This window comes from Colossoma macropomum, unplaced genomic scaffold, assembly GCF_904425465.1.
Source record: "Colossoma macropomum unplaced genomic scaffold, Colossoma_macropomum, whole genome shotgun sequence".
NCBI lineage: Eukaryota > Metazoa > Chordata > Actinopteri > Characiformes > Serrasalmidae > Colossoma > Colossoma macropomum.
In genome coordinates, this window is record NW_023494792.1 from 40,927,211 (window position 1) to 40,949,565 (window position 22,355).

The 22,355-nt window shown below is 39.9% G+C and overlaps 1 protein-coding gene across 1 annotated transcript in view; it reads right to left on the reverse strand.

Annotated features, from left to right (window-relative positions):
- ppfia2 (PTPRF interacting protein alpha 2) overlaps window positions 1-20,428 on the reverse strand; it is a 70,954-nt gene extending 50,526 nt beyond the window's left edge. The window contains exons 1-3 of the mRNA XM_036577202.1: window positions 20,332-20,428; window positions 14,032-14,196; window positions 9,103-9,177 (exon numbers count right to left, since the gene is read on the reverse strand). Coding sequence (XP_036433095.1) covers window positions 9,103-9,177; window positions 14,032-14,142 — 186 coding nt within the window. The 5' untranslated portion in view covers window positions 14,143-14,196; window positions 20,332-20,428. The remainder of the gene's footprint in view (window positions 1-9,102; window positions 9,178-14,031; window positions 14,197-20,331) is intronic.
- Window positions 20,429-22,355: the final 1,927 nt, after the last annotated feature.

Consider the following 22,355-nt stretch of genomic DNA (forward strand, 5'->3'; position numbering starts at 1 on the left):
GACAGTGGAAATTGCGAGCTGGAAGCACTCTGATATGTTTTTGTGGACTTCCTCTGCTTTGCAGGCATCAATTAGCTTCATTTTCTGATGCTCAGCCCACTGCTGGAGACGGAGGAGCCCATGGTTGTTGAATGTTAGCACGTATTAATATTGAGTCAGAGAAGTTATTACGCACTTTAATTGTCATCACCTGACAAATCTTGACCTGCCCAATAATGAGGAAATGTAAATCGACTTTATAGCAAATAAACAAATAAACTCAAATAATTCCAGTGATCTAAGGACCAGACTGTTTGTGCACCTACTCTTGCTTTCCACAGAAACATAATACCTGCCTTCCGTTTCAGACAGACCGCTGGGGTTTTCCCTTTACACTCACTGAGGAGAACAGCTTATGCTGCATGTCAGCCACACGCACTGCTGTTTCTATTGCTGACTGAATGCATGCAGCCGTTTGAGTGATTACAGTAATTATGCCGCGTGGTGAAGCCTCTCTCACCTGCAGCTCAGCAGGAACAGCCCTGTGGCCACCAGCTACACAAACTGACTGTAATTAGAGTTTGTCATTGACGGTGACACGTTATTATCCTTTTCAACCGGAGACCAAAAAAAAACAAAAAAACAAGCAGATCGCTATAATCACAAAAAACAATGGATTTCCCCAGTTGCGGGAGAGTGGGTGTGTTTTGTAGGTTCATGCTGGTTGCGCTGTTTTCCTTGAAGGACATTCAGTCCTGAACACTGTTGACTCTGCAATCAGCACGGGACACAATCATTACATTTTAAATGAGTTTCACACGAGTTTACACTAAAAATGAATTGCATTTTCCTCCGAGCTACCTATTAAACCTGACTGCAGAGGTTATACAGACTGAGTGGCACCAGACTAATAATTCAGCAGGTTCTTCAGAAAGAACAGCAGGGAGGAAGAAAGAGCAACTCCATAAATCAACATTAAGAAACAGAGAGAGATAGAGAGAGGAAGAAATAGAGGAACACAAAAGGCGCATTAGTGGCTAGCGCAGTTTTCTGTCAGTTTTCCTGCATAAATTCATCAAATGTGCTGAGAACACTCTGAAATGAGAAACAGTCACAGATGAAAAAAACAATGATGAATATTTGCTTTCAAATTGGAAAATGAGTTTCCCACTGAGTGTCTTCCCAGTGCTGAGTACAACAGAGTCGGTCCACTCTACTCAAACTTTCCCTTTACAAAGTACAGAAGCCAAAACCACAGAATTAAACTTTAAAACCATCAAACTCTCTAGATCAACAAAATAACACATTTACATGTTACTGCAGAAAAGAATCCTTTCAGATGCCTCAATGACGGACATGTAGTTCTAAAACAATTACTGTGGTTCTGGAATCCTTAGAATCTACAATTCTTACTGGTGCAACAATTCGTAACATGCCTCCTGAATTCTTAACATCATTCTGGTATTCTTACCATGGCTTTTGGATTCTTAACGTGGTTCCGAAATTCTTACTGAGGTTCTGGATTTCTTACTATGGTTCTAGCATTCTTACTGTGGTTCTGGAATTCTTACCATGGCTCTAGAATTCTTATTCTGGTTCTGGAATTCCTACCATGGCTCTAGAGTTCTTGCTGTGGTTCTGGACTTCTTACCATAGCTGTAGAGTTCTAATTGTGGTTTTGAAATTCTTACCACTCTGGCTTTAATATTCTTGACATTATTATTGTCATTCTTTGCAGGAATGACAACACGTAATGTTACATTGTAAACACACTGGCATATCAGTCCTCCCACTGGCCACTTTACTGGTTGCTAAAAATACCAGTTATGTTTTCTGCGCCAAAGCCAACCTAAATACAGTTCAGTCTGAGACAGCACAGATGGACAGCGGTGGTCTGGTTTGCATCCCCCCAGGCACTGCACAGCACACACAAACTGAGAAAGCACCCATAATCTCTCTCTCTCTCTCTCTCTCTCTATCTCTCTCTCTGTCTCTCTCTCTCTCACACACACACACACACACACAAGAATGTCAACACAGAGTGTTTTAAGTAGGCTCAGATATTTCAGTAATGGCAGGATTGACATTCAGCAGGAGGTGGAATATGGTGATGAAATCAGTCAGCGTTGCAGGCATTAAAAGTTCTCAGTATGTGTTTCTGCAAGAATTCCTCACGACTGCAGACAACACACGACTCTCATCATCCGTCTACAGATACCAACCGCCCTGACATCTGAGACGAACAGGTAGGAAAATGTGAGTCACCACTTTCAGCTTTATTGCATGAACAAGTAGCAATGGTGCTCAGATTAGTCAATTAGGGAAAATAAGTATGTTTTTAAGTCTCAGATTAGACTCCCCACTAAATGCTCAATTTAAATTAATAAAAAAAAAATCAAAAGAATCAATAAAAATATCCACAGAATTAACCTAACCAAGTCCTAACCTAATCAGCCAATGCAAATACGGGCCGGCAGCTTCAGGTAATGTTCACAGCAACAATCAGAATGGAGAAAAAGTGTGATCGCAGTGATTTTGCCCGTGCCATGATTGTTGAGTATTTCTCTAACTGCTGATCTCCTGGGATTTTGCGCACAACAGTCTCTAGAGCTCACTCAGAATAGTGCAATCAAAAAAAAAAACATTAAGTGAGTGGTAGTTCTGCAGATGGAAACACCTTGTTGATGAGAGAGGTCAACTGAGAATGGCCAGACTGGTTCGAGCTGGCAGAAAGGCTAAAGTAACTCAAATAACCACTTTGTACAACTGTGGTGTGCAAAAAAGCATATCCAGCATTAGTATAGTGTTCCTAATAAAGTGCTCTGTGAGTGTAGAATCCTTACAGAGATTCAAGACTTCTTTTAATGTAAGTCAAGGGAACCAGACTTTTTTCCAAGTCATTTTAGGTCATTTCTTTTAGTCCATTATATTCATGCAATATATTCATGTGATTTATTCAGATAATGAATTAATCTAAGCTTGTAAGTACATTTTTCTAGATTTCCTAGGTTCATTATTTGACCAAAAAGCTCCACCCGATCTATTGTGTGAACTGTGTGACACATCTCCTATCGTGGTTATTATGTCACAACTATGAGCACACTCAGTCTCACACCAGCCTTCAGTAGTTTAGCCACCTATTCTTGTTGAAGTGATGCAGAGTGTTGTTATAGCATACAGTCTTTAGCAGAATTAAAGGCCTAATCCCATTTTACCCTTTGCCCCTACCACTTAGCCCTACCCCTCTGTTTTGCGTGGTTACGCCTAGGGGTAGGGTGCCCTGGTTCTTGTTGTTAAGTTGTTATGAGAAATCATCACACAAATTATTCAAGTAAACAAGTTACGTGTGTACTGGGTTCAACAAACGTTGACAGAATTCAAAGTCTATATACACGATAGCGAGCATGTTGTGTGGCTAGGCTAACTACATCAAAACTTGTGTGCAGTCTATCCAACACACCACAAACCAATCCACCAGCATTCCCAGACACTGAAGACGTCTTTTCTAACATTTCCCGCAAAACGATGCCTACAGGCATATTGAAAATGCCTGGTAAAACTCATCACATCTGTTTACATAAAAGCCATCAACACCTACTCATGAAGAACCAGGTTCTTGAAGGGTTGTCCCAATTTGTAGGGGGAGATATCAACCACTGCCCCTTGCAACTCAGTTACAGGGGGCAAGGTGACACCCAAAAACAACAGGGTAGGAGTGAAAAAAAGAAATGGGAGGTGGACAATAAAGGAGGCACAATACAGGGCAACAGAAAATTTTAGAACATAAACACATCCTAAAAACAAAAATTGAGACAATGTATTCACTTTGAGCCGCTCATATCTATATCTATAAACACAGTATTGTCGTAAATGGTCCACCAGGTAGGACTCTCTACAGCACACACACACACACACTAGTGCTGTATCCTCTCCCCAGGCTAAAGGGCATGGAGGGATTATTTAGCTCCCATGTCGAGTTCCTTCATCCACTGAGCTCAGGTAGAAAACAGGAGTAGGAGGGGAAGGAGGAGCTGGAGGAAAATTACAGGACAAGAACAGAGGGTCAAGACAATGGGTGAAAAAAGGGGGTTGACAAGAAGAAGACAGGTAAGAAAGGTGGTAAGAAAGAACAGAGGGGTAAGAAAGGTGGTAAGAAAGAACAGAGGGGTAAGAAAGGTGGTAAGAAAGAACAGAGGGGTAAGAAAGGTGGTAAGAAAGAACACAGGGTAAAAAGGGTGGTAATAAAAGAAGAGAGGAGTAAGAAAGGTGGTAAGAAAGAACAGAGGGGTAAGAGAGGTGGTAAGAAAGAACAGAGAGGTAGGAAAGGTGGTAAGAAAGAACAGAGGGGTAAGAGAGGTGGTAAGAAAGAACAGAGGGGTAAGAAAGGTGGTAAGAAAGAACACAGGGTAAAAAGGGTGGTAATAAAAGAAGAGAGGAGTAAGAAAGGTGGTAAGAAAGAACAGAGGGGTAAGAGAGGTGGTAAGAAAGAACAGAGGGGTAAGAGAGGTGGTAAGAAAGAACAGAGGGGTAAGAAAGGTGGTAAGAAAGAACAGAGGGTAAAAAGGGTGGTAATAAAAGAAGAGAGGAGTAAGAAAGGTGGTAAGAAAGAACAGAGGGGTAAGAGAGGTGGTAATAAAAGAACAGAGGGGTAAGAGAGGTGGTAAGAAAGAACAGAGGGGTACGAAAGGTGGTAAGAAAGAACAGAGGGGTAAGAGAGGTGGTAAGAAAGAACAGAGGGGTACAAAAGGTGGTAAGAAAGAACAGAGGGGTAAGAGAGGTGGTAAGAAAGAACAGAGAGGTAGGAAAGGTGGTAAGAAAGAACAGAGGGGTAAGAGAGGTGGTAAGAAAGAACAGAGGGGTAAGAAAGGTGGTAAGAAAGAACACAGGGTAAAAAGGGTGGTAATAAAAGAAGAGAGGAGTAAGAAAGGTGGTAAGAAAGAACAGAGGGGTAAGAGAGGTGGTAAGAAAGAACAGAGGGGTAAGAGAGGTGGTAAGAAAGAACAGAGGGGTACGAAAGGTGGTAAGAAAGAACAGAGGGGTAAGAGAGGTGGTAAGAAAGAACAGAGGGGTACAAAAGGTGGTAAGAAAGAACAGAGGGGTAAGAGAGGTGGTAAGAAAGAACAGAGGGGTACGAAAGGTGGTAAGAAAGAACAGAGGGGTAAGAGAGGTGGTAAGAAAGAACAGAGGGGTACGAAAGGTGGTAAGAAAGAACAGAGGGGTAAGAGAGGTGGTAAGAAAGAACAGAGGGGTAAGAAACATGGTTAGAAAGAACAGAGGGGTAAGAGAGGTGGTAAAAAAAGAACAGAGGGGTAAGAGAGGTGGTAAAAAAAGAATAGAGGGGTAAGGGAGGTTGTAAGAAAGAAAAGAGGGTTAAGAGAGGTGGTAAGAAAGAACAGAGGGGTAAGAGAGGTGGTAATAAAAGAACAGAGGGGTAAGAGAGGTGGTGAGAAAGAAGAAAGGGGTAAGAAAGGTGGTAAGAAAGAACAGAGGGGTAAGAGAGGTGGTAAGATAGAACACAGAAGCAAAAGAGATGGTATAAATGAACAGAAGGGTTAAGGGGGTGGTGGGAATAAACAGAGGGGAAAGAAAGGGGGTAAGAAAAAGCCAAAGGGTAAGAATGACAGGACAAGAACAGTGTGGTCAAAAAAGCAGCAAAGAATGGGGCATGATTTAGGAGCAGAAACAGGCAGCGAGAAAAATGGAGTAAGAACAGTAGAGTGTGAATATTGGGTGAACGGAGTAAGAACAGTGGAGCAAGAACAGTGGAGCAAGAACGCTGGGCAAGTAGAGAGGGTAGGAACAGCGGAGTGCGAATGTTGAGGTAATAACAGTAGGGTAAGAATGGTAGGACAAAAGCAGCATAATGAAGGAGTCAGGATGGGGGCAAGAACACGGTAAGAAAGAGGGGCTTGAATGGGGGACCAGGACAGTGGAATAAGAACAGGAGCAATAAAAATCGAAGACCAGGACAATAGGGTAAGATCAGTGGGGCAAGAAAAATGGGGGAGACTTGGGGGCAAAAATGAGGGGGTCAGAATGCAGAGCTATGAATGGTGGGTATAATCTGTGTGCAAAAACAGTGTAAGAAAAGAGGATAAGAATAGGACAGAAAGAACAAAGTAAAGGGGTAAGAATGGAGAGGGTACAAACGGTGGGGTAAGTATGTTTCAGTTTGGTTCAAAAAGTTGAAATGACACTTTCTTTAATTTGACAATATTGTGCTTGATACAGTCGTGCCAATTAAGCTACACTGAGCGAGGGATGGAGAGAGAGAATGAGAGAGAGACAAAGAGACAGATAAAAGAGGGAGAGAAAGAGAGTGTGGAGGGAAACGATATTTGTGTGTTATTTCGATGCATTCCTTTAATGAGGCTGCAATTAAGAGGCTTTCTGCTTCTGAAGGCTCAGAAAGGGGATTGTGGGCAATTTTTTTCTGGATCAAAGATCAAACGGCTGCACACCTCCTGACTCCACAAAGAGACGGGACACCCAGCCTGCTCTCAAATCAGAAGTTTCTAGAAGCCCAAATGAAGGTAAAGCGTGTCTTGCTTTGATGTCATTCATTTTGCCTCTTCAAAGCAGCTGCAGGCTGGAGTGTGTGTGTGTGTGTGTGTGTGTGTGTGTGTGTGTGTGTGTGTGTGTGTGTGGAGTGTATGATGCTGCTCTCCAACGGAAGTGAGTGGCTCAGAGAAAGAAAACAGAATCAAATACTCACAAGAAAGTTTTTTGTTTTTTTTCAGATTATAATTATTTACTAGAGCTGGTTGGACCAGCATTTTACAGGCTTCAAATACTCGTTGATAATTCCAAACAAGCACTTGATTACTCATTCTCAAAATCACGCTTTAAACAATATTTCATGTTTTTTTCAGTTGGCAGTCTGACAACAGATACGCTTCCATTTTAATTAGTGTTTCAGTTTACAATGACTGTGCTACATGAGCATCTTATGTCCATCAATACACCAGCCTTTTTTTTTCATTTGGGCATGAATGAAGCATACACTCCACAGAGATTCAGTCAAATCAACCACTTAGACTTTCTATAGCTATATTTAAAATAATAATTTACTAAATTGTGATGATCTTGTTGGTGTGGCGTAAGCAGAGCAGCTCCATCACTGTACTAACTGTGTGGACGAAACTCTTCTCTTATACAGAGAAGATACTGAAACATATACTGAAACTCAAGACTGTGATGTCCTATAAATGAACAGATCTGCTGTTCATGTTTTCAAGTTTTAAACCTACTGTTTAAAGAAAACAGTAACAGAGAAAAAGACTTACTATACCTGCCTCAAGCAGTAATGTGACAGAGCTGAATCGGAGGCAGTGCGGAGCGGACGCACGGCAGTACTCGGATAAGGATCACTATACCTATATATTTGAGATGATTCACCAAAGCTATCGTGCCTCCATGGTGTACCAGCCTCTTATTACAAATTTTGCACTTATCTCTTACCATCCAATAATTTAAAGTGCTTCTATACATCTTTTTTCATTCTGAGACATCTCTGCTCTTTTAGCTTCAGCATTTGGCCATGTGGGAATCTGTAGCGTCCTGAGGTGAGGTGATGAGGAAGCGTGGCACAAATTTATAATGTGTGCAACTAAACAAATTACAATTTACATTTTCTATGCACTGATAACACTTGTTCTATTTTAAAGCCTTTGGTGATGAAATGAATATTTGTTTCTTAATTAATGACAAAGCTTAGTAGAGACTAGAGAGATGAAAACTGAAGTAGAGAGATAAAAACCTACATAACATACAAATACTCAAGTATTCAAATTACTTGTGCCAGCCCTATTATTTACCAATAAAACTGACCATGGCTGCATTAAGACAAGAGACTTTATACTTTAAAGTGATATTTGGCTAAAAAATCAAGTTTGCTTCATTAGTGCTTACTGTTTTAGCAATGCATCATACTTTTGAATAACTTCATGGATAATAGTATGTTCTTCGGTCTGTGATAATGTTTGATCTGGCCCACCACCACTGCACCCACTGACAAAACAAACATACTATAATACTATATCACTTCTTATAAATATTAATTCTTATTTTCCTTTAAAGCTTATATAATTTGACAAAATATTTGCTATAAAATTATTTGATAACAAAATACAGTGTAACATTATAAAATACACTTTTAAAAATGTGATTTGATTTGAAACCTACATGCCATCTTTTGTATACTCTTTTGTTTTGTTTTTTTTTGATCCTCAGCCCCACCACGAACACTGCACTTGTGTGTTACCCCCCCTGACACAAAGGGACAAAAGGTTTCGGGCAACTCGGTCCTGTAGAATTACACAGGAAGAAGCAGTAATGTCTTCCTGCTTTTCTCCAGTGAGTGAAAAATCAGCCCTGAAGGATCACACATCGCACACACACACAAACACGCACACACACCCCTTTCCCTCCTTCTCTCCTTTCTTTTCTCTGTCTTCTCTCTTTCCTTCTTTTTCTCCACCCTCTCTCTTTTCCCTCTCTCTATTTCTCCTCTTTCTTTCTCTTTCTTTCTTTTGTCTCTCTTTCTGTTTCTCCCATATTCAGAATCATTTAACCTGCAAATGAATAATCCTCTCTCACTCAAGTACCAAACACATTCACAAACAGAGCCACACGCACACATACACATACAAACACACACATTTAAAAGAACCACAGACGCACAGACACACACACAAACACAAATACTGACTTTGACTGTGTATGTTTGTGTGGCTCTGTGTGCATGTCTCTTTGTGTGCATGCGAGTGTGTGTGTGAACGTGTGCGCGTGTGTGAGGTTGGCTGGAGTTCAGCAGGCTATGACTGACAGCTCAGCTGGCTGCAGTGTTAACACACCATCACACCCACCAACTTACACACCAGTGACAGTGACCTTGACTGAGGTTTCTCTCATTTCTTTTCTCTATCTGTCTGTCTCTCTCTCTCTCTCTCTCTCTCTCTGTATCTCTCTCTCTTCTTTTTCTTATATTACTCTATCATATATTTAATGTATATATGTATATATATATATATATGTATATATATATATATATATATATATATACACACAGAGAGATAGAATGAGTGACTTTAACATACAGCTCAACATCTCATTGGTTCTTACCTCCTGATTGGCAGCAGTTAGCTCCTCCTCCAAGGCAGAGACTCGTTCCAGTGAAACACGGAGCCTCTCTCTGACCTGAGGGGACACGAAAATCAATTTACTGATGCAGAAAAACTTTCACACTGTATGTAAATTCTTCACATACCTCTGCCTGGATATTATTATCACATACTGTAAATACCAAATGCATGGCACAACATGACACTCCTGACCATCAAACAACTTTGCAAACATCCTACAGCTCTTTTGCAACTAAATAATTTTCAAGACGTCCATTTTTTAATTTTTTATGCTTTATAGTGTAGTTAGCTAATAATCATTATAATCAACATAACCACACATAAAGCAGCTGCAGCTAAGGTTAGCTAACATAACAGAATCAGCAGTTACTGTTCCCCACCAAGCATGTGGAGCTGTGCAATCATGTTGCATTAATAGATGCTAGCCCTTCCCCTACCAGCTTGGTAGTTTTGTGACACGGGAAGAACTAACTAGCGGGTGGAACTGGACAGGACTAAATTATTGAGAAAACTTGGTAAAAATCAGAAAAAATAAAAAAAGGAGTATGTTAATTTTCTCTGCCATCTCACCACCCTGAAAACTGAAGGGTGAAGACAGCTGCTGTAAACAGGCAGCTGTAAATACCTCAGAAAGAAACATGAAATAATGGAAGCTAGAATTTATAGAAACAATTTAAATGTGGTCACACATAAGGATGTAAACTTACCCCCACAATAAACTAAGAAAATGGTGAAACATTATGTTCAAAGGATAAAGAAAACATTTAATACTAATGCTCAATGATAATGTCAATGTAGTATGTTACGTTAAATACATGCGTGAATAGTGATATTAATATCTTTTTTCTTTTAATTTTCAACAACTTGTGTTTTTAAATGGTTGCCTTATTCCATTACACTGTGAGACTATAACTTTATATGAGTATGTTAACATATATGTTGAAATGTCTATTGGTCAGGACTGTTTATATTGTATTGTCATAGTATTGTCAAATCACCCAAGCCTAGTGGAAGAAACCACTAACAAACAAATGCTAATTGTTTGTTACCTCAGCTAATGTTACCAGCCTACTTTTTTTTCACTTCGTATCTTTCAGCCTGAAGATAGCGAGTTTATGAAGAGGTAGAAATTGATACCACACTAGGTAAATCCAGGAATGATGTTGATAATTTTCCTCCACTAGATTTATATGAATAGAATATAAAAATAAACTTAAACAAAGTATAGCTGCACTTTGTATTGTATTTGCTATGCGATGCTGCATGTCTGGTGATGCTGTGGCCTTATACACTGTATGGATAAAAGCATTGGGACACGCTTCTTAATAATTGAAATCGGGTCTTTTATTCAGTCTCATTGTCACAGACGTATAAAATGAAGCACATAGCCAAAAAGTCTGCTTTTACTAACATTTGTGAAAGAATAAGTTGTTCTTCTAATAAGGTCGTCAACGCTCTGCTGACTCAGTAACTGCAGAGTTCCAAACCTCCTCTGGCTTTAACATCAGCACAAAAACTGTGTACCAGGAGCTTCATGGCATTGGTTTCCATGGCCGAGCAGCTGCATGCAAGCCTTGCATCACCAAGCACAATGCCAAGCGTTGGACAGAGTGGCATAAAACATGCTGCCACTGGACTCTGGAGCAGGACTCTGTGGGGTGAAGACTCACACTTCTCCATCTGGCAGTCTGATGGACGAGTCTGGGTTTGCAGAATGCTAGTAGAACGTTACCTGCCTGACTGCACTGTGCCAACTGTAAAGTTTGATGGAGGAGGAATAACACTATGGGGCTGTTTATCAGGGGTTGGCCGAGGCCCCTTAGTTCCAGTGAAGGGAAATCTGAATGCTTCAAAATACCAAGACATTTTGGACAACTGTACGCTTCCAACTTTGTGGGAACAGTTTGGGGAAGGCCCTTTTCTGTTCCAGCATGACTGAGCCCCAGTGCACAAAGCAAGGCCCATAAAGGCATGGTTGGATGTGGAAGAACTTGACTGGCCCATACAGAGCCCTAACCTCAACCCCACTGAACACCTTGTGAGCCAGGCCCTCTCGTCTGACCTCAGAAATGCTATTCTAGTTGAATGGGCAAAAATTCCCATAGGAACACTTCAAAATCTTGTAGAAAGCCTTCCCAGAGGAAGTAGAAGCTGGAATAGCTGTAAAGGGGGGGCAAACTCCATCTTAATGCCTATGGATTTAGAATGGGATGTCATAAAATCTCCTGTAGGTGCAATTTGTAGGTGTCCCAATACTTTTGGCCTTACAGTGCATCTGCCTTCAGCTGAAGGCACCCTTAGCTAAACAGCAGTTGTACAATCTGCTGTAAAGTCTGTTTTCCTGCAGTAACGGTCGGTCTCTGTTAAGGGTTCAGTGCGTGTAAAGAGGACCGTTCCTCTGAGGATGAGGGGATTTATGAGACGCTCTCACATTTGTCACCACTGAGACAGAGAAAACAGGACAGAACCTGTACTGATAAAATCACACGGCTAAAAGAATCATTTCTCTTCCTCTTTCCATCTCTCCCTCTCTCTCTATCCCCATTTCCCTCCTTCTTTCCATACTTTTTTTTCTCTCTCTTCTCTCTCCTTTTCTTTCTCTGCCCTCTCTCTTTTCCCTTTTTATTTCTCCTTTGACTTTCTCTCTTATTTGTTTCTTTCTGTTTCTCCCATATCCCCTCCCTCTTTTCTTGTTCTCCGTTTTGATTCTTCCTTTCGTTTTTCATCCTCACTGACCCTTTTTATCCCTTGACACACTATTTTCTTTCTCACAAATCTTTTAACAAGAGAATTTGAACAGTGAATATCAATGACAATGTAGCAGTATTAAATGCACTCTCTCTCTCACTCTCTCTCTCTCTCTAGGTGTGAAGCCATCGGATCCAGAGAATTGGACTTCCTGTCTTGACAGTCATTCGCTGCTGGGCAGCGGATAGCCACTGAAGCCCTGCCACTATGAATCACTGGACTTTTATTTGCACCTCCGCTCCCAACACAGACGCCTCGTAAATGGCCCTGTCTGCAGGACGCTATAGAATGGATTACTGCTGGAGTAATAGCCACCGAGGGGATGCAGCTACCAATCTACAGGCCACAGCAAGAATGACAGACAACAGGAACGAACAGTTTCACTCTGAGACAGCTTCAACACTTACCAGCTACAACGCTGAAACAATACCACTGCTCAAGAAACAGAGACAACATTTATTCACAAAAAGTAACGGGCTGATCAGTATTTTGGTCATCTCAGATACTGAAGATGCATGATGATGTCAGAATCATATCAGTATCAGCAGATAAACGCGTAATAAAAAAATCAAATAGCTACCCTCCTCATTCAGTTTAATTTAATGTATTTTTGTTTCACTGAATTCTTTAGTCTTTTTGGTTTGCTTTGATATATATTGGAGATGGCCAATGATGGGTATTGTTGGTATTTGCGACTCACCTCAATGACATCATAAGCGTGTGGTTCATGTGACTGTTAGCACTATTTAGTGAGTTGGTGGCTAGAACGCTATCAGCGTGCCCAGGAAGGCCATGTGCCAAAACAAGTCTGTGCTTAATGTGTGAGTTTAACAACTATTCTGTGAATTATAAGAGCGCCATCCAAACTTTTTCTATTCTAAACAAAATTGCCATTGAACAGATACTAAATACTAATACTAAAATATCTGCACTTCATTCATTTCACTGCATTTATAACCCTATACCTATATATTTTTCTGTAATGCTAATCCAGGCACCCACACACACACACACACACACACACATCATCTAAACCGCTTATCCTTCTGGGTTGCGGTGGGGTGCTGAAGCCTATCCCAGCTGTCATTGGCGGAAGGCAGGACACACCCTGGACAGGTCGCCAGTCTATCGCAGTAATCCAGGTACATTTAGTCTTAATTTCTACATTTTATGCAAAGGCAGATATGTACATGTAAAATATTGGATGTCAGCATCAGCCCACAGTTCCTACGCTGGTGCGACCGTATTAGGCACATTGATAAAAATCTACAGGATTCGACATATTTATACATGAAAAAACAAGTTCAACTTTACTGTCTTTAAAGACGGTAATCAGAAGTCTGTCACTGAGCATATATGTCACTAAAAGTGGAGCATATATGGAGAAGATATTTGCTCTATTGATTCAGTTTAAGAAAGACAATTTCCAAGCATGAATTATTTGTGCAGTTTACTCAGATGTCAGTAAAAAAAGAGCTCATAAAGTTTTAGCCCCTGAATAAGGTGATGACACTGTCCGTTCTCCTTTCACCTTTCCTAAATGGACAAAAGATATCTTTGTCACTTGAAGGCATTCTGCTCATCTGTTCATTTCTGTCATGTCAAACAACTGTGATATTCTAAAAGATTTTGCTGTAAGAAAAAAGGCTTCTTAATATTTTCCATTTTTATGTAATGTACTTGTGTCACATTCAGTGCATAAACACATGTATCTGTCACATGTAATTCTGTCCACATTTGTAACATGTAATATTGAAACATTTCTTTCATTAACATGTAATGCTGTAATATTCTGTTCCGTAAAATGTTATTTTTAGTATAAGTAATAGCATTACATGTAAAATGTAATATTATAATATTTTGTTAATATATATTTATAGTCCTGTTATGTAACTAATATGAAATGCATTAAGTCCCGTTATGTGATTCTGTAATGTGTAATTCTGTAAGATGTAATTCTATAACATCCAGTATCAAAACATCTAGTTCCATAATATAATTCTGTATGTGATACAATAACATGCAGCTCTGTAACATAATTCCATAACATATAATATCATAACACTAAGTTCTGTAACAGGATTCTGTACCTGTAAATAATTCCTCTACATATAACAATCAATTTTAAAATATGGAAATCTGTAACATGTTTAAAACTCACTTTTTCATCCAGGGCCTTGTGGTGCTCAAACAGGGACTTTAGGGCTTTGAGGACCTCCACCTCACTGGACACTCCTGAGGGAGACTGGGCCTGACGCTTCACCACTGTCATACGGAGTGACCGCTCATGCCTCGACACTAAACACTCCAAATGCTCCAGAAGCAGCTGAGGAACACACAAACGAAGATATGTTACCTTTTTCATTATCGTCTTAATCATTATCTTCATGCTTATCACCGTCAGTAGCAGAAATACAGTCAGTGTAACCACCATGAATCTGTTCTTAAAAAGTAAAATAAGTTAAAGTAATTTCAGATTCTTTCTTTTGATCCAATTATCATGGAATGTTCCAAAAATGTTAAGGGCAGTAGGTGTTTTCAAATGGTGTAAAAAAATTTAAACAAAACAAAGAAGAGATTTTCTTATAACAGCAGCGATTCCCTACAACACTTCATTCAAACGCCATTTTGAAACCATGCAAATTGTTAACTGCAGTAATGCATCAGAAGGTCAGTTAGGTGTCATGTGTCAGCTTCCTCAAGGACAGGCCTTATATTAAACCAGATTAAATAGAGACAAATGAAAATGAATGAGGTACTTTATCCAGTCTTTTAACGTGCGCCTCATTCTGGGAGGAAAATATGTTCAATATAACTACATTAGCCATGACCAAATCTATTACGAAACTCTAAACAATAAAGCACTCACAACAAATTGAAACCCCTTGGATCTGGCACAAAGGAGATTATGGTAATATGGTTACTGCTGGGAATGGGACATAGCATACCAAATCAGTTACACTCCACAGTCCCCAGGACAGGGATGGGAAACTACAGGAACATCTAGCAGAAGGTGAGGAGAATTCAGAGAAGAAACAGTCAATACAGAGAAGACTGTAACGCTGCAAGAAAAAAAAAGTTTTGTTCTTTTCAAACTCTATTTCTATCTATTTATAATATTCAAACTTTATTTATATTTTTGTCAGTTTGTGGAAGGCATCTTTACAAACATCCAGGCTATTAATTCTCAATTAATGTAGTTCTTCAGTAGAGGTTGTGAAGCAAAGCAAGTAATTGGCTTATTCACTGTTACTAAGAAACACAAAACAAAATAGAACAAAACAGAAAAAATAAGCACTCTGGAAAAGAAACATAAAACAAAGGGTAAGAAAAACAAGAAAAGAGACTTTTCAAAGAGTAAAACAAACACAAGGACTACATCAGTATCCAGCTAACTAAATATATATAAAACCTATCCAACCAGATGAAGCTTGAAGTCTTAATCAGGGGGTCCGTCCCTCCCAAACCCCCTTTTAATCTGCATCATGAGTGGAGCCAGCATGAAGCAAAGCCATATTGGAGGGAATCATGATACAACATTATAAAAACAAAGGCAGTAATGCAATCCTAAAAAAGCTCAACCTCAAAGTCAGACTCCTAGTAGAGACCATAAGCAAGGAAGAGGTAGAGGTAGTGCAGAGTTAAAGTTGGAATCAAATAGGTGTTGTTTTTGCCGTATGTCTCCACTACAACGCTAACTCAGACGCTGTTACTACAGAGCCACGTTGTAGTAATACATTCAGAATGTGGTTTGACATTGTCTTGCTGAAATAAATGAAGCTGGATGGTCCCTCTCCTCTTTAGCCCAGAGGACACGGCATCCATGATTTCCAAAAAAAATTTCAAATTTTGAGTACTTGGACCACAGGACACTTTTCCTCTTTGCCTCAGTCCACCTTGAATGAGCCTGGACCCAGAGAAAGTGGTGGAGTGTCTGGATCCTGTTTATACATAATTTGTTCTTTGCATGGTAGAATTTTAACTTGCAAGTGAAAGTGTTCCTGAGCCCATGCAGTGTTTTCCACTACAGAATCATGTCTATTTTTAACACAGTGCCGCCAATAACTACTATTTCTTATACGTCAGCTAACAGATGCCTGAGTGATGGACACCTAAGTGATGGGGGAGAGCCCAGAGAGAGCAAGGCCACATGCTGCCATGGATAGCTATGGTACTGCCAGAGCTTGAACCTGCAATCTTCCAGTAATTGAGCCAATGCTTAGGTCCACTCCCCAACTAGCAAATTTTTTGTACTACTTTTTTTGGACTCCCCAACCAGCCGCTGTAACTGAAGCCATAAGCCATAATCATCATGGAACACTGGGTTATGGCTGCCTAGCAAACATTAGCTAGGAGACACCAATTGTTGGGATGATGCACAAACCTGTGTGTGGTTGTTGGGAGTCTATAACCCAGTGTAGAAAATGACATTATTTTGCAGAGAATACCAAACAGAGAATGTTTGGTAAAGAATGGTGGTCTTTGGTAGAGAATGATGCTGTTTGTTGGAGGACGGTGGTGTTTGTTGGAGAATCTGGGTGTTTGATAGAGGATTCTCACCACCAGTCCACCCGTAACACTAGTGCTCGCTCCAGGTCTAATACCCACATGTGCCTGTATATCTTTTCAATGTACTGTCCAGCTTAACGTGATTCTAAACTTTGTTTAGTCCGTAAAGAAACGTGGTAAAGAGCCAGATTTGTCTGCTTAGGGCCAAAAACAATTGGTTACTGTCATGAAAATCAGACAGAAAGAAATGCTTAGAAGATTCTCCTTAGTATGAGTGGGAGAGGGGTTTTTGGGACTCTACGAGCAATATCCTGACTACCTCTCTGGAGAGATATCAGTGGCTAGTGGAGAGAAAGTCAAAGACCTTGTAAATGTCACAGCAGTTCTATCTGACCTGTTACAAAGCCATTACTGAACACGCTGGAAGAATACTAATTCCATGAAGACCAGGTCCGGAGGTTGCAGTTTGTCTATAAAACTGGGCGGAGAAAGTAGATGCGGTGGCTGATATGGGTCTGTTGCCTAAGGTTCTGAGTGCTGCTTCAGTTTTAATTGGCGGCTGGCCAGGTTATCAGATTCAGCTTACTGTTAAAGTGGCCTGGGGAACTTTGGGGGGGGGGATTAAATAGAAGGTTACATTTTATTAGACGCCATCACTGTAATGAATTTAACACACACTGTATTAATCACTCTTGCATACATGCCTTATCTGTGAAAAACAGATCAACAGCCCACATGTGGACAAAAAAGCTTCATGCATATGTATAAAGGCATTTTTTGTGTGTACAGATCCACCTAGATGATCCACTAGATCATGCAGGGTACCCAGAGTTTCCTTTTTCACATGGGTCTAGTTTGCTATGTATGCAATAATGTCCTAATACAAACATTTTCTTTCCTTTTAACTATTTTATTTTTAACTTTTAGAGGCACATTGCATTTCTATCTTTGGCGTTGCTGACTCTATAATACTAACAGCAACTATACAAGAACACTGTTCCTCGGCAAAAGATATATACTTAACATAAATGTATAGTAAGAAAACACATTAAATGTTGCTGAAGGTCATATGGGTGAATAAAAGAGTATTGGTGAGTCCAAGATAATAGTAGTAAGACATATGAAGCTGTGATGGGACAATATTCATTTACACACGCACACACATTTTCTAAGCGGCTTATCCTCCTGAGTCACAGGGGAATTTATCCCAGCACTCATTGGGTGGAAGGAAGGAAATTCTCTGGACAAGCCCAATATTCATTTACTAATGATTTATATATAATCAGAGAATATAAGCTAGCATGTTTAACGATGATTAGTGTAGTACTTTGTAGTATTATGGATAAACACTTGATGCTCATGCTGTCATTATAGGAACATTCCTGTCATTGTGCTCCAGTCAATAACATTCTTGTTAGCAACCTAGGAAAGTGTTAAAGTTGTAGATAATATGCTTTATTATGTGTTATTTATTTAAGAAGAGCAAGGTTAAAGTGGTAATTCAGTAAAAAATCAAATGTACGCAATTTTCCCCTCACTCAGTCTTTTACGGTTTAGGCATGCATTTAGCATGATGCTAACTGGTAGAGTATACGCTTCCATTTCTTGTTATGTATATTAGCCTCGTAGCCCCAGAGCTAAAACTAAAGAAGCATCTTCAGACACCAAATCTCTTGGCTGATTAATGATATCTGAGGTAATGTGACTTTTGACAAACTATTCATAGTATTTGATTACATCATGAAGAACACCTCACTGCCATTCTGGTAGGCAAGCTGCAAACATCTGGGGTTCAATTCGGGCTAAAGGACTCATGTAAGGTAGGCCCCACTTTACACAGCTCAGGTCCTCTCTCTTCTCCTCCCTGTGCTGCTCACTGTTAAACACTTTCAGCTTGTTAAACCACCGCTTCGCTCTCATCCTCTGCTTGCTTTCCCTCTTGTCTCATTAGAGTTTCCTCTCTTCGCTCTGCAGCTTTGATATTGTCGGGCATCTTCAAATATCTAGCTTTAATATCCTCCATTTCATCATGGCCTCTGTGAGAGCTCGGCTGTGGGAATCGGTGGTTAATTGAATTGTGGCTGAAAGGTTTGGGCGGCGGATTCTATTAGCCGCCTGGCTCAGCAAAGCCCTGAAGGGAACACTGAAGGCCTAGAGGTGAAAATGACGTGAGAATCATCTCTCTCTCTCTCTTTCTGCCTGTCCTTGTCTCTCTCTCTCGTTTTCTTTCTCTCCCTCCTGAGATTGGATGTGAGAAACTTGTCAGCAGCTCTGGATCCGTCTTGACAGACGAAAGTTTGACATGAGTTCAGGCATCTCTGATTTTGTGGAAAATGTAGCATATTATACGTTTGCATTTTAGCAAGTCATTATTACAGGATGAATTCCCTTCACTCATCCACCAGTATATCCACACACACTGTAATGTCACTCTATAAGACTGCAAAGCTTTTCTAAGTTATACAGTCACGATCTGACCAGATCATGCAGGTTAGTGCTTAGCAACGCAAGTCAGGAACACTTGAAAAGCTTCCATTTCAGCAACGTCCTTTGGGCAGCTGAGAATATATAAGTACGATATTAGCCGTGTAAAATGCATTAGTATATTATTATGTGTTGACCTGAAGGTGGAAATCCGACTGCATTTATTCTGGAGTGCTAGAAATGATCATAATAATATTCAATAAAGTGTGCATTTATTTTTTGTTTCTATACTGAAATCTTGATTTGATCTTACTGAAATATGTCAATTCTTGATAACAACTGTGGTGGAAATGTTTGCACTGCTCTGTAAAAAAGAGTATAGAGAAACTACAGAGAAACTATACAGAGATAACTATAGAGAAAACTCAACATTTCAAGGTAACATACACTTTTTTTTTCAAAAGACTTTTGAGTTTTTCTAAAAGCAATTAAGGTCAATTTGTTTAATCAACTTAGATTTCTTTGTTCATCCAACATTAGGCTGCCAGCAAAACATAACATTTATTTTTTTTTAATATACATCTGTTGGAAGCCACTATGTAGAGCAAGATGACTCCTAACAACCTCACACAGATATGACACGCCAGTTCAATATTTAGGTTTGCTGATGTGGTTGCCTCTGCACATACATTCTGCTGTAAGAGCACTGAGTGAGAGTGCTGGGACAGGGCTAGCCATGCCGGACTCAGACTGTGCTAAATGGAAAAAATGCAGATTGGACTCCACACACTTCAGTCTAAGTGATACGCAGAGCAGGTAAAACCTCAGCCCAGAACAGTCTCCTTGGTGTAGGAGGTTTAACTGAGCAAAGTTCATGTTCGATATTAAAAAATAAACCGTATTAATTGGTTATCAGAGTTTTAAGAGAGCTGCTGAGAAAATGTAAAAATCTTAATGCATCATAAAACGGCAGTGAACATGCAGCCAGGTGCCATATACATTGTTTTACCATGGCTTTGGCCTTTGTATGTGTAAAATCTTTTCATGGCAGACACAAAAGCATAGTACCCCCCAAAAAACACTATATAAACACTACATATAAAACTCAGAAGACACATGTCGGTTCATTGGATAGTAAAGATAATGGTCATCTTTATGCTGTAGACATCATAATACGTGATTCCTATCACCACCACTGCAACGAAATCAGAGTTTCTCTGCAAGGCCCTCTTTCACATCAAAACACTCTGAATGACTTTGTTTACATCTCAACCATAGAATTATGCGGGACTTTTATTAGTGAGGTCCCTTTAACTATATTTTCAATAATTCTGATTTATACCAAAATAATCAAACTGAAGTGAATCATGGAAAGATCTGAGATTTGCAGTGTTGAATCATTTTCTAAAGAATCACAGTGATCAAATTATTGTGAAGTCAGAGATTTACACCTCCAATAAACAATACACCACAATAAAAATTAGCAATGTGTATAGAGCGTACTGTTACGACAGGCGTCTCCACTCACCCTGGTGTTATTCCTCTCGGCCTTCAGCTCCGATATCTCCTCCTCTTTTTCCAGAAGCTGCTCTCGGCAGGCGTTCAGCTCCTTTGTCAGGGCCGCAAACTCCTACAGAACCCAAAAATAAGTATTTTAGCATCAAGCTAACACTGAAATGGGGTGCTTATTTTAGCAAGGGTGCAATATTTGACATAGCACTAAGACTGTCACCACCCACAATTCTGTGGCACACACTTCATACACTGTTCTTTCTAATGTGCATAAAAGCTAAGCCCTTTAGCTAGCACAACACTGCATTGTATTCTCTATTTACTGATTGTTCTGACAGGACATGGTTTGTGCTGAACACAGGAAACTCTTTGCCTATGCATAACAGCTTAAAGTTGACTAACAAACACAGCGTTTATCAACAAATTCCAGCGTTCTTCAAAAATGCCATTATTTTGCAACAGATACCAGCATTTTGCAACAAATTCCATTAGTTTCCACCCAACACCAATATTCTCCACCAAATACCATCATTCTCCATCTAACACGAATATTGTCAACACGTCAAACACATAAATCCAAAACCGTCATTCTCAATGCCATCAGGCATCCATCATTCTCTTCCAAATATCATCACTCGCCACTAAACATCATTCTCCAATATCATCCTCCAACATCATCATTCTCAATTAAACACCACCATTTTCAAACACCCATATTCTCCAACAAGCATAATCATTCTCCACCATACATCATCATTCTCCACCAAATACTATTACAGTTTTAAAAAAACACCATCATTGTTATCCTGACGTTCAGCTTGAATAATCTAGCAAAAATAAGTGACAGGCCAAATGAAAGAGCATGAATGTGGGAGACCACTCAAAAGACTCACGAGACAACCTCACACAGGTATGACACGCCAGCTCAACATTTACATTTCAGCTGTGAGAGCACTGAGTGAGAGTGCAGAAGCTGTATTGCTGCAACATCTTGATAGTTTTATATTTATTAAACTAACCTGGCTAATTTTGAAAGACGTCAATGCTACTGAATGAAGAGCCGTTTTGGAGCTGAAAGAGCCAAAAGAGTCGGTTCTTACTGGTGAGCTGAGCCAATTAATGGACTCACTGAAACAAGCTAAAATGGCCAGCTTGTTTGTTGCAGTCTGCAGGCTGCTTAAATTACAGTAGCTTAAATTACTGACATAGGGTGTAAGGCAACAAAGAAACAAAGACCCTTCAATAACACAAAGGAAAAGCAAAAAACGGAAAAGAAAAAAAGGCCTGCATACCTTAAAGAAGTTGATCTGTTAAAATACACTGTTATGAAATGGGAATAAGGGAAAGACCATCCACAAAGGACAGAAATGGTTTCCAGTGGAAATAAGACTTGCCATGTGATTCTTGCATTGTGTGTTTGATTCTCTCTACAGTGAGAAACTGCATCATGTCTCTTATCCAGTAGCCAAAGAAGTGAGAAAGGCAGCTCTTCCTACTTATCACTGTTTGATTAAATATCATTTTCTAAATATAATTTTTGATTTTCAGGAGGCTGGTTTCAGGTTGTACACAGCCATTAAGGAGACATGTTAACATTCAGCTTTGTTGCTATTCCCTTAATACATACTTTATTTTTTAAAATGGATTAAAGTGTAGACTCTGGTGTTTTCATCACTAGGGGGCCTGCCTGAACAGGCTACAGGGATGTGGTAAAGGTTTGACACTGAATGTTTTGAGGCTTCACAGTGCGAGAGCCAAATGTTCTCCAGCCAGTTCCTGTGTGTGTACTGCTTGTTAACGTCTACTGTGGCCAAACCAGCAGAGCAGAGAAAAAAGTTTATTCACTGTGAGAGTTACACAGTTGGAATAAACTGTGGAGTCATTTTTCAATTCAGTGCCACCTGCCAAAAAACAAAAACACTAACCAGCCCAACACACACACACACAGAAATGTTCAGCTTCCCCTACACAGACAACTATGGCCCTGTGCACACAAATAAACACAAACAAATGGCCTGTTCTCTGCTGTCTGCAACACAC